At 39.6% G+C, this 21477-nt stretch overlaps 1 protein-coding gene across 1 annotated transcript in view; it reads right to left on the minus strand.

Moving 5' to 3' along the window:
• sorcs1 (sortilin-related VPS10 domain containing receptor 1) overlaps nucleotides 1-21477 on the minus strand; it is a 167158-nt gene that overhangs the window by 51478 nt on the left and 94203 nt on the right. Inside the window, exons 4-5 of the mRNA XM_018751120.2 lie at nucleotides 14834-14992; nucleotides 7016-7089 (exon numbers count right to left, since the gene is read on the minus strand). Of these exons, the coding sequence (XP_018606636.1) occupies nucleotides 7016-7089; nucleotides 14834-14992 (233 nt within the window). The remainder of the gene's footprint in view (nucleotides 1-7015; nucleotides 7090-14833; nucleotides 14993-21477) is intronic.

A 21477-nucleotide genomic window follows, 5' to 3' on the forward strand; every position in this document is an offset into this window, starting at 1 on the left:
GATTTACAGTTTAACTGGAAAAAGATGAAATTATTACTGCTGATTGTAAAGTCTGGAATATAGCAATTTTTTTTGTATTTTCACAATGACTTGTGGCAGCCACTTTCCATTTGTAGGAATGTTTCCTGGAAGGCCTCTATGGGTTGACAGCATAAACACAGCAATCAAAATATCTCAGCTAGAAGTTATATAATTTAACTTGAACAGAAAAATTGATTTTGCACAACAGTGAAGCAGTAAGGTATTTTGTGTTGCAATGTGTAATTTATTGTCAGGATGACCAGCTAGTAGTTGTCTCAGTAACACTGGCCTTTAACACTGTTATTTCAAACAGTCAGGCTGGACTAAGGGACAAATATGTTTGCTTTTTTTTATTATATGTTTCATTGACATACATTCTGAAAAATTGTGTTCCTTTTAGTTTTACTTTTTTATGTGTGTCGTATAGTTGGTAGGATCTGCTGTCTTTGCAAACCACTGTTGCTTGCAGCCTAGCAGTGTCACATGTTGGTCCATCTTTTAACTTTTTGACAGTAAAAAATACACACACACACACACACACATTTTCAGAACCGCTCCTCCCATACGGGGTCACGGGGAACCGGAGCCTACCCGGTAACACAGGGCGTAAGGCCGGAGGGGAAGGGGACACACACAGGACGGGACGCCAGTCCGTCGCAGGGCACCCCAAGCGGGACTTGAACCTCAGACCCACCGGAAGGCAGGACTGTGGTCCAACCCACTGCGCCACAGCACCCCCCTACAGTAAAAAATATGTAAAAAAATTTTCTTTTTAACAAGAACTGAAAACAAAAATATATAGAAATGATTAAACGTCCTGATTTACTGTGAATCACCTTTTGAATATTTTGAAATGTATAAAATATTTGCAAATAACATTTTAAAATACCATTTATCCATTCAGTCTGTATGATTTTATAATGAAGTGTGTGCTCACTATATTTTATTTATTTTTACTCATAAGTCTGAAGCATTTAAGCTCAAAATAAGTAGTATACTTGCTGTGCACTCAGCTGAACTCTCCAGTCTCCATCACTGAAGTTTGTTACAACTTCTGTAGTTGCTCAGGAATTACACAAGTAGAACTCTTTAAAGAAATTGCAGCAATCGTACTATCAATGGCTTAGGTTTACAGATTAAGTCTTTCCTTTCTGTGTATCAGACAAAGAAGAAAAATGGTATTCAAGTGTATGTGGAATATTTAGAAATGGAACAATCATCCAGAAAATACTCTCAGAAATTAATAAGAAATTTAAACAAGGTAATGACATTATCAGACTGAAAAACAGTCTTGATTGTTTTGGGCAAAATATGTTAAATATGTTCTGGAACTGTGAATTTGCATATGTTCAGTGCACCATATGGCTGTTCTACATATTTGATTTATGTGATTGTCAGGTTTACAAAGTCAGATCACATAATATAAAAGAAAAATAGCATTTAAAGATTTCAGCTGTGCATTGCTAAAATTTATGTTAACAAATAGAAAATTGTGTATAATTGTGGTAAACTTCGATTTTACAGATACAGAGTACATTAAATGCGGCCTCTTTTTTCAAAGTATTACAGTCTTAACCAAAAACACAAGAGCAGTAAAATGAACGAATTGTGCAAAATGTTCTAAAGCATATCACATAAGGAAAAAATTTCAAAAAAATTATCAAAGGGCAGCATGGTAGCACAATGAGTAGTGCTGCTGTCTTACAGCATCTGGGTGGTATGAGAGGACATGGGTTTGATCAGCATGGGTGGAGTTTGCATGTTCTCCCTGTACCTGCATGGGTTTCCTTCCACAATCCAAAGACATGCTGTTCAGGTTCTCCCATAGTGTGTGAGTAACAGAGAGTGTGTTCCACTGATGTATAGAGGAGTGACCCATTATAAGTAGTGTATCTAGCAGTGTAAGTCACCTTGGTGAATAAGGTGTGTGGGCTGATAACACTACATACAGTTCATGAGAAGTTGCTTTGGAGAAAAAGTGTCTGCTAAGTAAATAAATGTACAAATGAAACTTTGTTTACCCAAGAACATGAGTTGGATTTAACAGTGTTATCAAGCTACTGTCATTTGACCTGTTTTTTGCTGATTTTCATCTCCTTCCAGAAGTTAAAAAGCATCTTTCTGTGAAAGGAGGGATGTTAATTCTGGGACTGTAGCAGGATGCTGCATGAGGGAACCCACTACTCTGTGCCATAATGTTCCTTCTTGTTGTCCTTCGTACGTGATTCTTTTTTAAAGACATGAGATTGGCGGGTATTTAAATTAAATATGTGCATCTCAGCAGCTGTCTGCTGTTTCAGACAGGAGAAAATGTCATAGGAATTCAAAAAAAAAACATAGGCAAATTCAGGAAAAGAAAAAAAAAAAAAAGGAAACAGGAGGCATTATGGTGCAGCAGGTATTCTACAGCACCTGGACTTTTCGGGAGTAGGTTTGGCTCCACCTCAGTTTATGTTAAGGCCACATGCTCTCCCCATGTTTATGTGGGTTTACTCTGGGTGCTCTGGTTTCCTCTCACAGTCCAAAAATATGCATTTCAGGTGAATTGGTACAGTTAAATTGCCTGCTGTGTATGCATGTCTGAGTGCATGGTGGCTACACTGTGATGGACTGGCATCCTGTGTAATGTGCATGGCTTGGTGTCCAGTGGTTCTGTGATAGGCTCCAGACAACCACAACCCTGACCAAGACAAGTGGTTAGCAGACATGAATGAGAAAAAAGGAAAAAAGCATGTAAATTCCCCTACACTCCATAACTTTATTTTTAAGCACTTTTTTCCAGAGCCAAAAGATTTTGCTTTAACATACATTTTAGATATATGTAACTTTAATAAGACACTTTTTCCCAGCATTTAAAACTTTTGTGCCTTCACAGTGAAAAGTTTGCAGTGAACAATTTGAGGAACTTACTTTGCCCCATTCACCATCTATTCTTATCAGACGCAAAGGAGCAGATGAAAAGAAAAGCTTGAGGTCTAAGCTATCCATGAAAGCCCCAAGACAACAACATTCTTCACTATGGTGCATCACTATTCAGGATCTGGGCCACAAGCACCAACCGGGATTCACTGCCTGGGAAGACTCTGACCCCTTGTCAGTAGTTACATTTACTTTGATGTTTGCTTTTAACTGACAGCATGAGCCTTTCTTGTTACCTAAATCAATTTTTAAAGAATAAAAAGAAAGTATTAAGGGACAGTATTTAATTCAGTATAAAATGTTTTTGTTAGTTTGGATGACATAGCAAGTAACACTGCTATCTTACAGCACCTGGGTGGTGCATGTGTGGAGTTTGCATGTTCTCTGCATGGGTTTCCTCCCAGTGCTCTGGTTTCCTTCCACAATCCAAAACATGGTGTTCAGGTTCCCCCATAGTGTGTGAGTGACAGAGAGAGTGTGCTCCACTGATGTATAGAGGAGTGACCCATTATAAGTAGTGTATCTAGCAGTGTAAGTCACCTTGGTGAATAAGGTGTGTGGGCTGATAACACTACACAGAGTTCATTAGAAATCACTTTGAAACAAAGCATCAGCTAAGTAAATAAATGGAAATGTTTAATGAGGATTGCTGACAAAATATAAATCATGGTCTCCTACAAAGAACCACTAAAATATTATCTTTTCTACTAAGGTTAACAAATCAGCAGCATGTTTAAGTAAATTACTGCTCCTTAGGGTTAAATTCGTCAAATCAAGCTAGACATATGTTTAAATATCTGACAAAGAAAGAAAGAAGAGCAACAGAAGCCTACTGTAAAAGAGCAAAAAGGATACAGTAAATAGGTGGGAATAGGTGGGGTGAAACTCATTCTAGGTAGTTTCAGTGAGTACAAGGCATTTTGAAAATGTCCTCTTTAACATGTATTTGTAAATTTACACAAACAAAATAACGTAAAAAATACTTCTTATTTGGCAACCCAGTGTGAAGAGCAAAATCACAGGATTTACTGAAAGCATTTGATATTATTGATTTCATATCTGGGTGTTGTTACAATCCCTAGTGCGAAAACGTTAAATATAGTTTAAAGAACTTTCCTGCATTGTGAATGTGGGCAAGGGTTCAAATCCACTTTAATCTTGGTGGGGTTTGCATGTTTGCTTGGGTTTCCTTCATGTGCTCTGGTTTCTTCCCATAGTCCAGTCCAAGTGAACTGCCAAGCCTAAATTTCCCAAAGTCTGTGTATATGAACATGATTGCTCTCTGAATGCTTGGCATTTGACCTCACACCCTGTACTGGAAAAGAGGATTCTAAAAATGTATGGACAGACATTTGTACAAACACTTATAGTTCCAGAGCATATGCCCTGAGGTCAAGTCCCCTTTCTCATCAGACACAGACAGGGTGAAGTAAATTAAGTAAATAGGTTGGTATTTATTTATTTATTTTCGTTAGCAGTCTTCATGTCTGGTATAGATTTGGAGGAGAATGAAATTCCCCATTGAAATAAATGAAGTTTTTTCACCTTTGTTTAAACAATACTCAGAGTCAAAAGATCTAAGTTTACTCACCCCTTGTATAACGGTGTCTTACCCAATAAAAATGGTTTGATGGTGAATAGGGCAAAAAAAGTATTAAAAAAAAAAAACATACTCTCACAGGAATATTATTTGGGCAAAGGTATTTGTTGCACAGTCATTTTCCTTCCACAACAGATATCTAATTATGTGCAATGACATTGCTGCTGGTATCAAACGTTTTGGGAAAAGAGAGACATACTTTGTGTCTCATATCTAAAAGTTCTTGCTGTGTCTGTAATGCCACTCAGGGTATTTTCTTGTTAAGGTATTCCCTTTTGAATAACCCTGGAAACAATTAATGCATTTACAAAATTAATACCCTCACACTTTTTTTTTTTTTTAAAAAAAGCATTCATGTCACAATAAATAGAAGTTTATCTACCATCAAACGTGTCAACAGTGCTACACACCACCTCTAATAGCATAGTGTCCATATGCTTTGGTAAGTGGAAGACACAGGCAGTGATCTTATGAAGTTCACTTCTTTAAATCAACATTTAAGAAATGGCAAACTCCACAAATGTCTGTCTCTGAGGTTTTGTGTCTTTCCTAAACTTCTGCTGAAGTGCTGCTGGCACCAACTCATAAGGTTGCAACATGGCTGCCTTCAGTTTGTCATAGTCAGAGCTGTCTGGCAGGGACAATGTAGCACTGACTTCCTGTGCTTTCCCCACTAGTTTACACTGTGGTAACACACTCCAAATTTCTTGAGGACACCAAAGAGAAACTTCACGGGGCTCAAATGTAGAAAAATGTAAAAATCTATCTCTGCCTCTCAGTGTAGGCACAACAGAGACATATTTAGTGATATTGATCATAGGTATCACAATAACAGACCCAGAACCGGTGGTAGGCAGTGGCACAGACACCACTTCTCAGTCAGATACTGGTGGGTTTGTGACTGTGGACACATTTAATTCTGATTTCTCCAATTCTGACTCCAATCACCTTATCTGCACCCCTTTCTCAGCATCCAGCTCTAGGTGTCTAAAAGCCAGTTAGTGTTCCAGTTCCATTTGCTGAGTCCGTAACTGGATCTCCACCTGTACCCGAGTAATGCACACAACAATACTCTGACTCTCACTCGGGTGAAATGAACCCACAGAGGAGGGATATAGAGGTCTTAATAGTAGCAGGCCAATCCTGAGGGGAGGTTTCACTTCCTCCAGCATGAAGGTAATCTTTCCATGCTCCTCTTGGCATTTTCACATGCTTCAGGAGGCATATCCCACTGTCATCTGGAGACTCAGACCTCAATAAGAATACCTAGCCTCTGCAAATGCTTAACTATTGCTGTTGTAATATCTCTTTTCTTAGAACTCCTAGACATAGGAAGCTGATAATAAATAGCCACCTGTATTAAGTCCTCCTTTTGTAAGGAAGATGAATTCTCTTCCAAAGGTGCAGAAATACCTGAAGAATAACTCCTCCACACCAGCCATGTCTCACACACTGTCATAACAATAACCCATCCACGAGCAAAATCCCCTAAATATAGGGACGGCTACAGCAATCCCTAAACCACTATATCTCAGATGAGCCCACTCTTATGTTCCAGCCCCTTCAAGGAGTTAGGCTCCATAGTAACTTTGGGAAAAGAAGCTACACATTAAGGTGAGAAAGGAAGATATACATCACCATATATACTGTCTGACTAATGCACCAGGAACCAAATAAGGACATTTTGGTAAGGGTTCATTGTGGGGAAGGTTAGCCATAACATGATTAATATATACATGTATATTCAAAGGAGTTGTGTACAGGTGTGTGCAGAGGTGAAAAACAAAAAAAAAAAAAGTTCCGTTCTGTCATGAGAATATGTCATGCCTGACCAGTATTGAACTACAGAAGAAAACCAGAAGATAATATTGAGGCAGGGTGGAAGTCATACTAGATACTATGACATGCATCATATATAAAAGCATAAAAAACAGCTCATAGGAAAAATAATTAATTTGTTTCAACATACTTAATATTGAAACAAATTGTTTCAGTGCTATGAGGGGTGTGGTGGCGCAGTGGGTTGGACCACGGTCCTGCTCTCCGGTGGGTCTGGGGTTCAAGTCCCGCTTGGGGTGCCTTGCGATAGACTGGTGTCCCATCCTGGGTGTGTCCCCTCCCACTCTGGCCTTCTGCCCTGTGTTGCCGGGTAGGCTCCGGTTCCCTGCGACCCCGTATGGGACAAGCGGTTCTGAAAATGTATGTATGTTTCAGTGCTTACAGTTTAGTGTGTTTATTAATGGTATATGGTGACATGGTTGTATAGCTGCTCATGTGTAGGTTTGAATGTGGAGTGTGTAAATGTGTAGCTACCTGTGCAATGAACTGGCATTGTGTTCAGGGTGTACCCTTCTTAGCCTTGCTCCCATTTTTTTTCTGGGAGAGGCTCCAGAGTGTTGTGACCCTGACAAGCATAAGAGGTTACCAGAAGTCACTGTGAGGGAGTATTAATGGTGGTGGGAATCCTATACTTACCAGTAGAATCGATTAGGTGCCACCCTTTCATGTACAAGCTGCCATCGTCTTCCAAAATCCACAGAACTGTAGAGCTGAAAAAAGATATTGTGACTGAAATGGTTATTGGCATGTTATTGGCATGATATTAGTCAGTCTCAGATTGCTCATTCCCAGCATTAAAACAAAAACATGAAAGCAACAAATTCTCACATTGGTAACCAAAATTTGTAGCCATTAAAATGTTCTATGTGTGTGTGAGTTTTTTGTGTGCTATGCTTCTTAAAAGGATATCCAGAGCATGAATTTCCTGTGCAAGAATTCAACCATTAATTTGTCTGTATTCATAAAATTTACTACAGTTGCCCTTCAATTTCTTACTGCTAGAAATTATTTAAGTTTTGTTAGTGTTATAAAATGGGGGGGAGGGGGGTGGATCAGTGACTTTGGCCTCAGCCTGCTGTATGGTGGGTCTGGGGTTCGAGTTCTGCTTGGGGTACCCTGTGGTAAACTGGTGTTCTCTCCAGAGTGTGCCCCGCCCACCCCCAGCCCTGAACCCTGCACCACTGGGCTAGGTTCCAGCTTGCTGCAACCCTGCTCGGGACAAGCGGTTGTAGACATTGTGTGTCTGGGTGTAGTGCTAGAAAGCAATTTATTCATTATTAGTTTATTTTTGAGATACACAGTAGTTGGTAGACATTGAGAAAAAGAAATTTTGACAACAGATTGAAGAAGCCATTAGGAATTAATATTAACTTTTTTTTCACAACCTGAAAAAAGTCATATGCTGATATTAATTTTTTAATATCTCACAGGTGGAGGCCATATCAGTTTCACTGACTTTGAAATGAAGATATTCGGAGGCAAAACAGTAGAGGCTATTCAAAAACAAAACTTTTAACCTTCCAAGTACCAGTTAAATAAATTGCAGCAAAAATGGATAAATGTGGCATAAAATCACAACAACTCTGGCTGCTCAGTTGGACAGAGTACAGAGGTCTGCAGCTTTTTTAGCTCAAATGGGAAATGCTTTCGAGAGATAAACAATCTCTTTGACACTACATGGATTTGACCTTTTTAGGTGAGTGGCTAGATGGAAGCCAGTTCTAAGAAAGACCAACATTAAATAACACCTGCCAGAAGCTAAGTGACAGAATCTCTAATGCTCTAGAAGAAGATTTTGGGGACTGATCAAACTAAAGTTGAGATCTTTGGCCTGAAAGAGCCAAATACATAATTTAGGTAACCTGTTGTCAAGAATGATGGGATTAGGATGGTAAAGAAAAAATGGACCGTGCCAAATATAGGCAAATCTTGTTGGACAACTGGTTTCAGGCAAAGGAGGTTGAAAGTGAAAGGCTGAAAACACCTGGAAAAGCTCCAAAAAAAGTCTTTAAATGACTTCTGTGCTGAGTAATAATACTTAGGAAATGTAGAAATTTGAACAACATATTGTAAACTCTAAATGTGCATAATTCATGTTGACATATCTATGAAGGCTTAGAAATGTTATCTTTGGCAGTGGTCATACAAAGTTTTGACTGAAGTGAATTATTTTTGTAAATCACAAATGTAGGTCTTTTTGAATAAAACTTAAAACATTTATGTATAAATACTAAAATAAAATATGTATATCGCACAATGGTACAGATGAAAGGACTTAAAATATCTTCACATTCACTCATTTATTCATTCATGTATGAGCACATGAAATACAAGTATATCTTATTACCAAAAAAAAAAAAAAAAAAAAAACTTTTTTAGATGTTTAAGTGCTTTCTGCATGTACTGCATAGATTCTGCCAAGGTCATCTAAAGAAGTGGGTTATGCTTTATTCCTTCACAGATTTTTAATTTAAAAAGGTTTAATCATGTATGAAGTGTACACATTCAGTTATTAGCGCTTTAATTGAAAACTGTTTATTTATTTGCACTTTTTATACATTTTTCACCTCAAGCTAAAGTCAGGGCCTTAGGAAAATTGTTTCATATTGGTGCAATCTCTAGTGTACATGATTATCACACACACACACACACACTTTCTGAAGTGCTGGTCTCATACGGGGTCACAGGGAGCCGGAGCCTACCCGGCAACACAGGGCGGAAAGCCGGAGGGGGAGGGGACACACCGAGGACGGGACGCCAGTCCGTCGCAAGGCACCCCAAGCGGGACTCAAACCCCAGACCCACTAGAGAGCAGGATCTGGTCCAACCCACTGAGCCACTACGCCACTGCGCCTCCCTCTACATGATTATCATTTCAACAAAAATTAAATGTTAAAAATGAAATAAACCAATAAATAATGCACTAAAATACACATTGAAATTGTCCTGTTTAATATTTTGTGAATTTGCCATCAGTCTTGACCTCATCAAGATAACAAACCTTGTGTTTGTCTTCCTTGGGTTCATCTAGACTTATGGGGCTATAAAACAGTGTTCAAGAGATCTGCTCAAAAAGTCTTCCCACATGATCAGCATTGCTAGGCATAAGTCATCTAGCATATCCCAAGAAAAAGACATGAAATGAGACAGCAATAAAGCATGGCACAAAAGATCTGTGTCACTTCAGGTTCAATCAGATTCTTGACATTAGTTTTGAGGACGGCCAGATTTTTGTTTCACCCTGAGAATTCCAATCATTTGAAACATGCACGAAAATGAACTATACAGTGTAACATTAATTGCAGTTCCTTGCCATAGAGTGTTAATACAGGCAGTCCCCAGATAACAAATGAGTTCCGCTCCCAAGTTTGTCTTTAAGTCGGATTTGTACATTAGTCGGAACAGTTAGGTATGGTTTGTGTCTAACATCAGTTAGTCAAATGTTTGTCTTAGTATATAGTATATCGTGTACCTCTCTATGCATAAAAAAAATTAAAGAAACACATCTTTAACTTAAAAATAGAGAAAAAATAAAAATACAATGTGATGATGTAACAACAACAACAATAATAATAATAATAATAATAATAATAATAATAAATGTAACTACAATATTTATCATACAGAGAGGCATAGAAAGAGATAATAATAAGAAATGTTACTACAGTATTTAAAATAGAGAGAGGGGAGGAGGAGAGAGAATGTGTGCGTAGGTATAAAAACATTAAAGAAATTTTAATATCCGCTTTTGCAATGTTCGTTGGCTTTACACGTACACATTGTATTTTCTATGAGATGACGTCGCTTTGGAGAAAAGTGTCTTCTAAATGAATAAATGCAAATGTAAAAGTGCGGACGTTCGGGGAGAGGTCATGGGTATGACAGTCCAACTGAAAAGAACAAAGCCTTTGTCCTGCCTCAGGCTCACGCACCAACAACGCAACGAGCCACTGCAAACGCGTAATGTTTTGATGAGCGTCACAAAGTAGCTCCTGTTTGTTATTACGAATCATTGCATATAACTTGAATTTTTAATATAGTAGGCTTTATGGGGGTGGTTTGTAACTACAGGCTGTACTTAAGTCTGACGTTCGTAACCCTGTAGTCTTGTAACTACCATATCATTTCCTCTCTTCTGTCCCAGATCTTGGAAAATACAGTTTTCTATATTATTTATTTTTAATTACAGAGGACAGGTTAACTCATAAGCAATATCTCAGAAATTATCTACATGTATAAATTATTGTTGTTTAAATAACAATTATTCTTTCCAGGTATAACATATGTGTGTAGAGAATGTGCAGTCACAGAAATCATCATATTAAATTAGGTCTGTATCGCATTAAATTAATAGTTTTACCTTCATATGTTTCTACAGAACTATGGGATTTGGGGTGGGGGAGCAATTATTTTGCTATTAAATGTTTTTCCTTGCACGTCTGGCAGTGCAAATGATGTGACTTGAAGACACGAAGAAGATAAAACCCAGGAAGTGATGCAAACACTTGAGGGGATATCATGATGAGATAATCTGCATTTCAAACACTTGTGCAGAATATATTGAAAACATGGTTTCCATTCTACCATTCTATTTTAGAGGCTCACTTATTTTGGCACAGTCTGACTTTGCATATGCAAGAGGACAGGAAATACTTCTGACACTATAGCTCAAAAAAGCATCTTTTTTCAGCCCAGTCAGCTACCAGGACCATTATTTAGATGACTTTTAAGCTTTGCTATAGTGATGTTAGAGGAAATTTTCTTTTAGCAACACCGACATTAAAAACTGAAATTACAGATGCAAGGCAATAATATCATACGAAAGAGTACATTTACAGTCTTTTACATGCAGGCAGGCTGAAACTGCCAAATACTATGTGGACTCAGAATTTCTTAATTTAAGAAATACATTAAATATTCAAGAGTTATGAAGTATTAGCTAAAATTACTTGTGCTGGAAGTACTTTATTTATAGCAGTACACTTTGGCTTCTGGGATCCATATAATGGTTCAAAATTGCAGAGAGAAGCACACTGACATATTACATCTATTAAAAGTAACTTTTTTCCTGCAGAAAACACCACTATTTTTGACACAAGCAGCTGTGAATATATGATTATTTAGAGATAATCGTATATTAATGTAGAGCTATTTAGACACATTACAAATTATGAATTAGACACTCAGCTTGGTAAAATATCTGCTAAATGCTTCCTCACAGGGCACCATCATATAGTATATCACTATTTTATTGTACATGGCCTCAACTAAATGCCCAGGCATTAGCCCTGCATGTATATTTGTATGTTTCTCAGCGAAGTGGATGCAGCTGGGATGAACCAGGCCTGTGAGTCCAGTGTTCTGGGTAAATGAATGGAGCTGCTGTGACTAGCCATTGACTCCATGGTCCCTCGGGGTTCTGGTTGCCCTAGTTATAACTGTGATGAATTAATGGTACACAGTATGTTGTAGATGTAACAGTCAATCCTACGAAAGCAACTTTCACACTTAACATTTCACTCACTCATGACTTTTAAGTGTTGACATACATTTGATTGCATGTTCTCCTAATAACATATGTTCACTTCTGAGTTGTTCTTGTAGTTTCACTGGAAAGGTAGTTTCACTAGTTTTGCTTTACTGTTCATTCACTGAATGAAGTAATGAGGCGAGAAATGAGTTTGAACGATTTAACTTACAGTTAAGACATTTTTTTCTTGTCAGGAAGATACTATTATGAGGGATCCAATACAAAATAGAGTAAATTTACCATGAGGAATAACATTTATTCTTAATAAACACAATAATCTGCTTTGATACTTATATACTTTAAAGAAATTTTCAGTAATACTTAACATTCAAAAGTAAGGTGAAAACTGATATGTTAATATTGCAGCTGCCTCAGCTCAGAATGAAATTAGGGAGTAACTAATGTGCAGTCTATACTGCAGTTTTTCTCAATATTTAGTGTTTATTTAGATGTTTTATTATTCAGCTCTTTATTAGGGAGGGATTACAGTTTTTCAAAAAAATGTTGGTTTCCCTGCAGCTGAACAATTCATTCCTTACAACACAAAAGCAAGGACAGACTGATTAATTGTTTTAGTGCAAATGCAATAATTGTGGCCTGTTCAGCTTTGAGTAAACTGAGGAAAAAAAAATGTACCAGCAACTTTACCACTTTCCCATCTGTTCTCACATATGACTGTCTGTTGTGAAACTAATATCAATGCACATCAAATTTTTGTCATGACTGAAAACCAGAAATAGCTTGAAAACAGCAACAAATTTTAAACCACTAAATGAGTTGTGCCATGATTTTTGAGTTGTTCATGAGTTGTTTCTTTTGGTTGAGCCCTGACCTTGTGTTATCTTTTTCCTTTAAGTCATAGAATATTATATAGATGCTCCTCAACTTATGATGGTTCGACTTACGATTTTTCAACTTTACAATAGTATGCTAGCAATAGACATTCTGTAAAAACCATACTTCAAATTTTTAATTTTTCCCGGGTAAGCTATGCGGTACGATACTCCCTCATGATGCTGGGCAGCAGCAGCGATCCGCATCTCCCAGTTTGCCATGCGGTCGCTATACGGATACCCCCTCGTATCTACATTGTGTTTTGTGCATCCATCATGTCTATGAAATGCCTATCTGTATCTCCTGCTACTGGCGAGAAGAAGAGGAAGGCAACTACTCTTGAGGAGAAACTGTAATTAGCATGTTTATATCAATACTATTTATTATTATATTGCTATATCATCTGTTTTTTTTTTTTTTTTTTAACTGTGTTTGTTTTTGTTTGGTAATCAATGTACTGTCTTGTGCTATTTAGCACATGTTTTGCACATGTGCACTTTATGTAGTCCTGTATAAATAGCTTTATGTTGTTTTATGTGGCACCATGGTCCTGGAGGAATGTTGCTTTGTTTCACTGTATACTGTACTGGGTGTGCAATGGTGTAGGGGGCTTGGCTGGGCCTTGCTATGTGGTGGGTCTGGGGTTTGAGTTCTGCTTGGAGTGCCATGTGACGGACTGGCGTCCCGTTCAGGCTGTGTCCCCTCCCCCTTTGGCCTTGCGCCCTGTGTTCTTGGGTAGGCTCTGGTTCACCGCGACCCTGCTGGGGACAAACAGTTTCAGACTGTGTGTGTGTGTGTGTGTGTGTGTGTGTGTGTGTGTACTGTACCAGCTATATATGGTTGAAATGACACTAAAGCAGTTTTGACTTTGATGAAGGTGGCAAGCCTGTAATAGCCATCGCACGTGAACTTGAACTTTCACAGTCGACAATCTCAACCATATTAACGGATAAGAAGTGATGATGTTTGGTAGGTCAGGTGTATTAAATGCATTGCTGACATGATATTTTTGACTTACGATGGGTTTATTGGAACATAACCCATCATAAGTTATGGACCATGTGTATTTAAAAAATACACAAAATCTCTCTTTCTTATAAACAACAGCATACTTCCAATGTCTTCTCTTGATACATGTGAAATAATTTTTCACTGTACCTCTGGCTACACCTGTAAACACAGTTTTTTTCTTTCTTGTGCATTACGTTAACTTTCAACTGTACTGCTGCATTTGCCAACCTCAAAGTTCTGAAAGTGCATCATTAATCTGCAGGTAGAAATAAAGTGCCAGACGATATCACTGCCATCACATATGACTAATTAGGAAGGTGACTGTAGCAGATATTTTTAGGAACTTGCATCCAGCCATTATATGAGCCAAAGAAGACAATTTAACAGGTGACTTCCATATTCGGTTTGACAACAATGCTCCCCTCCTTCAGTTGCCTCCCACGCAGCAACCTGGCAGGCAATTCAATCTCATTTTCACCAGAGTGTTTCAATATTCTGACCTCTCTCACCCTTTAAAAACCACCCAACCTTATATTTTTCAGTCTGGTTACCTCTTCATTTTCCAAATGGCTCTCATCCTCCTACTTTAACACTTTCTTGACTTTGCATTCATTTAATATCTGCTCTTATTTATTGCGAGAAAAATACATGGTCTTTATGACACAAATACAGCTGGAGCTGTAAAAAGCTAGGACGTTTTCCCCTTCTTTCAAGCTTTTCCATATACTTAACACGAAAGTGCCACTGAAGTCCCACACTGCTGGCAACTGTCACTTTTTCTTTCCCCCTGCAACAGTTAAAATATCTTTCTAGCACTGCAAAATTGAGACTGATTCTTCTGACCCAGGTAAATGGCTCTTGAGCTCTACTTGTCCTTTTCAACTACCATTGTGGAGAACTTAGTCCTTGAAGGCCAGGTTACCGCCTACCATCTTTCAGCTCGTCAACCTCCCACCTGCTTGTTCAGACCCCCTGCTTTCACATTTGACAAAGTCACCTCCTTTTCCACAACCCCTCAGTCTAACCATGTGCCAGTTTAACGACTGCAGTTCCATGCTGCTGATGCAGATGTTGCTCACCTTTTGATCATGGCTGTATGCCAGAATCCAGTCCTCCTGCTCAGGGTGAAACAGTAAGCTTAGGATGTAGAAATTCAGCCGGTACTTCTGGTAGGTGGCACCCTCATCAGTGCTGATCAACAGACTGTTTTCAGTGTCTGGATCAGTCAACAGCATGATCTGTAAAAAGAAAGATAATAGCAATTCCATCAAAATGTAAATTCCTCACAGGTAAGTATTATTTGAAATTTCATGAATACATATTTCAGGTTTTTTTTTTTAAACTGCATCTATGTCCCTTGAAAAATTTAAACACTTTGAGCTGGCAATGACATCTCCTGTTTAGTAGACATTAGTCTGTGTTAAATTGAGTAGATGAAAGTAGTGTGAAGCAGCAGGAAATGCACTGGCTCAGTGGTTGCAGGTCCAAATTTAAAAATCAGTGAGCAGAAAATGTGCCAAAGCAATATGTTCATTTTTATAGACAGAGTTTGGTTGAATGTATTTTTTAATTAGCACTGTACAGTGTGCTTCAAATGAATTTCTCTTTGTTTCATTTCTCTTTAATATAATTTGACTGAAAGCAATATCAGGTTTTGTTAATTCTTACAATCTTCTGAACAATCCATTTTTAAACTGTTTTACAAGTTTTTCTCATGCTGTCCACCTTGAAGCAAATGTCTACATGTAGGAAATTTTGTGTTCTGCTATTCCTATATTCTACTACCTTACTAAAGTCAGTGAGGCCTAAAAATGTATAATTTCCCAAGAGGTTAGTTTTGCTGAAAAAGGTTTAAAATGTTCTGATTGAGCTATATCAGAGAAAATATAATCAACCAAAAATGTAATTGAATCTGGGACTCTGAACAGCTACAACACCTTATCACTTGCAGTACAGTACAAGCAATGGAATTGAATTTTTGCCACTGCCTGGCATTAACACAAGCAGGAACATGTACAGGCCCATTGCTTTGACCCCTGCAGAGCACAAGTCTTTGTCAAATGTTAAACAGAAGGGGATATTGGTAGGAGAAAGGGATACATTGGGTAGACTTCTCAAGCATCAGAAAGTCATACTGACTGGATCTTATTAATAACATGCTCATACTTTGCTTTCACTGTCACCACTGATCGCAAAAGACTCTGGTATGTCACCCACAAAGAGCTAATGGAGCTAAGCGATACAGCAGGCAGTAGTATGGGACTAATGGGAAGCATTTCCACTAATTCAACCCTGCTAATATCATTCCCTGCATGCTTCTTCCTTCAGTTTTCACACACATTTAGTAATTTTCCTTGATGTTTGAAATTGGTAGTCATGTCCCAAACACAGCATCAAAACCAGTTGTAAATATATTGTGTATATGCATATTTTTGCCACAGAAATATGGTTTATTAATTTACTGAGCAAAAAATAAGCCACATGATCATGCATGCTGTTTGAACACATTAACATTTCATGACATGCGTGAACACTTAACACTACACAAAATATGTGAGCTGAGGGCAATTGTTTTTATGACATTTGTGTTGTTCAAGGAATAGCAGTAACTCTATCAGTTCTCTTTAGCAGACACCACTGACTGAAACATTTGACTTATAGTGTTTTATTGATTGTATTAAGCATTATTAAGAGCACAATGACAAACAAAAGACATCATAGGTTTATGTGAGAACCAGGTTTGAGAATCACTACCCTATACTACTGTGACTGTAGAACTATTCAATCCTTTCATAATACTTCATCCTTGAATATTAATTTTAGAAAGACAAGAATTTTCAGGTATTGTGCTTTCAGAACACAAATGCTGGCAAAGTGGTTCAAGCAGTGATGCTTCAGACATTTGCCCTAAGCACATCGCTGTCCTAAGGCAGTCACAGTTGACCTATGGTGAACACATCAGCTGCCATGGCTGAGTGAAAAGACATTGATTTCTCAGTCCTTAGCTGTGGATGCAATCAGATCCTTGTGCTGCTGGCCATGTGGCTTCCTTGCCTTTCCTGGTCTGACAACCGGAAGTGATGCGTTCAGAGAAACCGGAAGTGATGCGTTCTGAGAAACCGAAAGTGATGCGCTCAATTTTGAATGAACTTTATCGACAAAGGAAAACGTTCCAAACCCCAAAAATGAACTAATAATGTCTTCTAGACATGACACTCCCCGCCTGACCTCAGTGAGGTCACTACCCATATGTATACACAGGTCAACCTAAACATCTTCAGGGAGAAGTAAAACAACTTCTGTAATTGGTCTGTGAAATATCTTCACAGTACCCTGCTCAACTGTTTTAACCTCGACTTGTCTAACATGACCATCGGTTCCAGGAAATGTGGAGCTTATTCTTGCCATAGGCTAACAATTGCGTTCAGCCTGCTTGTCTTTGAGCAGGACCACATCTCCAACTTGCAAGTCTTTGCGATGGGTGGTCCATTTTTGTCTGTGCTGTAAATAAGGCAGGTATTCTCTGCGCCATCGTGTCCAGAATTGGTTTGCAAGTGCTTGTACTTGTTTCCACTGTTTAGTGTACATACCCTTCTCCGAGAAGTCACCAAGTGGTGGTGGAGCACCTGACTTTTGGGTGAGAAGCATGGATGGAGAGAGAACCTGAGGGTTGTCCGGGTCTGTAGAAACCGGTACTAGTGGTCGCGCATTCATAATCGCAGCAACTTCCGCCATTAATGTAGAGAGAACTTCGTGGGTGAGGCGGGCATTTAGCAACATAGAGTCCAAGATCCTTCTAGCAACGCCTATCATTCTCTCCCAACTGCCGCCCATATGCGAAGCATGAGGAGGATTAAACTCCCAAACACATCCTTTTTCACTGAGGTATCTTTGTATTCCTGAGTCCAGTTGGCTTTTATCCATTTCAAGTTCTTTGCTTGCGCCGATGATGTTCGTGCCACAGTCGGACCTCAACTGCTTAGCTGGTCCTCTGATGGCGAAAAAGCGCCTAAGTGCATTTATGCAACTTAATGCATCCATAGACTCTATCAGCTCTATGTGTACTGCTCTAGAACTTAAACAGCTGAACATGATTGCCCATCTTTTACTTTCTGCATGTCATCCACGGGTCCTCCTAGCAGTAACCATTCACGGACCGAAAACATCTAGTCCAACATAGGTGAATGGAGGGCATATTTGGAGACGCTTTGTAGGTAAGTCTGCCATGTATTGTTCGTCAACTTTACCTCTAAGCTTCCTGCACGTCACACAGTTATGAATGACTGTGTTGATGAGCCTTTTGCCGCCCAAGATCCAGTACCCTGCTGCTCGTATGGCTCCCTCCGTGAAGTGGCGTCCCTGGTGTTTCACTTGCCCATGGTGATGGCGTGTCAGCAGTAAGACTACATGGCTGTTCCTAGGCAAAATCACAGGATGCCTTTCATTAGTTTCTAAGTTCGAATGTTGTAGCCGGCCTCCAATGCGAATCAAGCCATCTGTGATGATTGGGCTAAGCCTTTGGAGACAGCTATCCTTTGGAATGGGCTTTTTAACATGCAGAGCCACAAGTTCCTTTTGGAAGGCAGATCTTTGTGCAGCTTGGAGGACAACATTCATAGCTTGGTCAAGTTCCTTGGGTGAACGTGGTTGTTTACACCAATGCCATCCTTTGCATGCACTAACTTTGCACGATTGTTTGCAGGATTTGGCTATGTGAGTCAGGCATGCAATAGCTCTAAGGAGTGAATGAAGACTAAAGAAGCGCTGGAAGCGATCTGGATTGAGTATGTTCTCCATCAGGTGTGTGCTGTAAGTTTTTATTTCTGGCCTGATTTCAATGTCCTTTTCCAGTTGTATTAAGTCAAATCTTTCACATGTGTGCTTGCTTTCTCCAGGGGTATTTCATAGGAATGATGGTCCAAAGAACCAGGTTGTTTGCGCTAGACAAGAGGCGGGCAGAAATCTTGAAATCTGATCCGCTGGATTTTCTTCAGAGGGAACATAGTGCCATTGTTCTGGTTTGGAAGAGTGGCGTATAAGCTGAATCCTGTTGTGCACATAGACGTAGAACCTTTTAGTGGTATTATGGATGTATCCGAGTACTACCTTGCTGTCACTGTAGAAATTAACCTCATCAAACTTTACTTCTAGCTCCTCTTGGATGAGGTCCACCAACTCAACAGCTAAAACAGCCGCACAGAGTTCTAGACGTGGGGTGGTGGGTTCGGATTTGGGTGTTAACCGTCCTTTAGCCATGACAAATCCGATCTCAGTGTGACCATCTTTTTGAACTGTCTTGAGATATGCAACGGCTCCAATCGCCTTTGTTGAGGCGTCTGAGAACACACTAGACTCAATGTGCTCACTGTTGCAAAGTGACATGTCCGTATAGGTTCGTGATATGTGCATCTGCTTGAGATCGTGCAGTGATTTGCGCCATGAGTCCCACTTGTCACGTTTTTCTTGTGGGAGAGGAGTGTCCCAATCGGAGAGGTTAGCAGTAAGCTCTCTAAGAAGGGCCCTCCCACAGACAGTGACAGGGGCCAGCAGACCTAGAGGGTCAAAAATGCTGTGTACAGTGGATAACACACCACGATGAGTGAAGGGCTTTGTATCTGTTGATACAGAAAAGGTAAAGGTGTCTGTTGATATCTCCCACAGGAGGCCCAAACTGCGCTGGATGGACTGTGTTTCTCCGCTGAGGTCTAAGTCCTTGGCAGTTGTTGCACAGTCTTCTGGGAATAAGGCTTTTAAGATGTTTTGACTGTTTGAGGTGAACTTGTGAAGGCGAAGGTTTGATTCCGCTAGAGAGGCCTGTGTCCTTTTAAGCAGGTCAATTGCTTTGTGATCAGTTGGTACAGATATGAGACCATCATCGACATAGAAATGTCTTTCCACAAACCGAACAGTATCATCGCCATAATGTGGTGCACCTTCTCTAATGGCTCTTCTCAGCCCGTAGATGGCGACGGCAGGCGAAGGACTATTGCCAAAAACATGAACTTTCATTCGATAGTCAATGATGTTTTTGTTGATATCATTTTCTTCGTACCACAGAAATCTAAGAAAGTTTTGATGGTTCTCGCTTACCTCAAAACAGTAGAACATTTGCTGGATGTCTGCTAACACGGCTACTTTCTCCTTGCGAAAGCGGAGCAGAACACCGATCAACATGTTGTTTAAATCTGGGCCAGTCAGTAATACATCATTTAGGGAGATTCCTTGGTATTGTGAGCTTGAATCAAACACCACCCTAATCTGGTCGGGCTTCCGAGGATGATATACTCCAAATGTAGGAAGGAACCAGCATTCCTCATTGTCCCTTAGTGGTGGTGCTACTTCAGTGTGTCCATTTTGAAAGATTTTGTCCATGAATGCAAAGTACTGTTTCTGCATTATTGGGTTCCGTTTGAGCATTTTCTGTAGTGACATGAATCTCTTAACAGCCTGCTCTTTATTGTTAGGAAGGTGCGGTAGTGGCTCCTTAAACGGAAGTGGTGCTACCCAGGTATTCTTACTATTTCGGTAGACTTCAGTATCCATCTTTTCCATAAACATTGCATCTTCGATTGATGGAGCAGGTCTGTTGTCTTGATCAGTTCTGTTGAACACTGTTTTTCCTAGTGTTTCCTCTGTTATCTTAGTGGCTTGGTTGAGGTTGGGTAATGATTCCTTTATCTGCACGTAACTTGTGCACGGCTGGAAGATGGAGTGACGGCCACTTTCCAGCACGGAGGTCTTGAAGTTGCTGATGATTGGCTTATGAATGTTTCCTAGGGACACTTCTCCTATTACTACCCTGCCAAGGTCCAAACGTTGCGCAAATGGTGCATTGTGTGGCCCGTTTACCTGCTGTCTTACTTTGTGTAGTCTTAATACATCTCTACCCAGAAGAAGTAAGATCTCTGAATTCGAGTCAAGTTCTGGGAGATGTTTAGCAATATGTTGTAGATGGGGCTGTTGAATCACAGCATTTGGAGTTGGAATCTCTGTGCGATTATTTGGGATGTCACTACACTCAATGAGTGGTGGAAGAGGAATTGCCACTTTGCCATCTATGGATTCGATCATGAATCCTTCAGCGTGTCTTCCAGCTGTTACAGCTAAACCTGCACAGGTTCTCAGTTGATATGAAGAAGGCTGACTTTTTATACCGAACAGGCTGAAGAACTCCAGTCTGGCCAATGAGCGGTTGCTCTGGTCATCTATTATCACATATGCATACTTTGAAAAAATTAGAGTGAAAAGACAAGAACGGATCAGTAATTATCAGGATGGCTTCCAAAAGTTCAAAATCAGCTGCAGGTGGAAAATCTCAAAGGGTAGCCTCGAGTGCAAAATCTTTGACCTCTTTTGCCAGTACTGCAGGACGTGCACGAGCAAAAGCCGAAGCAGCTAAGATAAGAGCGGAATATGCAACTAAACAACTAGAGCTAAAGCTGGCAGCGGCTAACAAGGATTTAGAGGCAACTAGAGGAGATGCAGAGGCAACTAAAAGAGATGCAGAAATACAGTTTGAAAGAACGAAACTACAAGCAGAACTCAAAGCCTTGCGTCTACAATGCGAAGCTGAAGCAACAGCCCAGGAGGCACAGATTTTGGAAATGGCTGAGGATTTATAAATTGTTGATGAAGCAGTGGCAACAGAGCTTCAAGATAAAAGGGAACTTACAAGTGAATATGTTCGTTCACAAAACGCTCTTAAAGAAAGTGCTTCTCCGCC

The sequence above is a fragment of the Scleropages formosus genome, chromosome 16 (genome assembly GCF_900964775.1).
Source record: "Scleropages formosus chromosome 16, fSclFor1.1, whole genome shotgun sequence".
NCBI lineage: Eukaryota > Metazoa > Chordata > Actinopteri > Osteoglossiformes > Osteoglossidae > Scleropages > Scleropages formosus.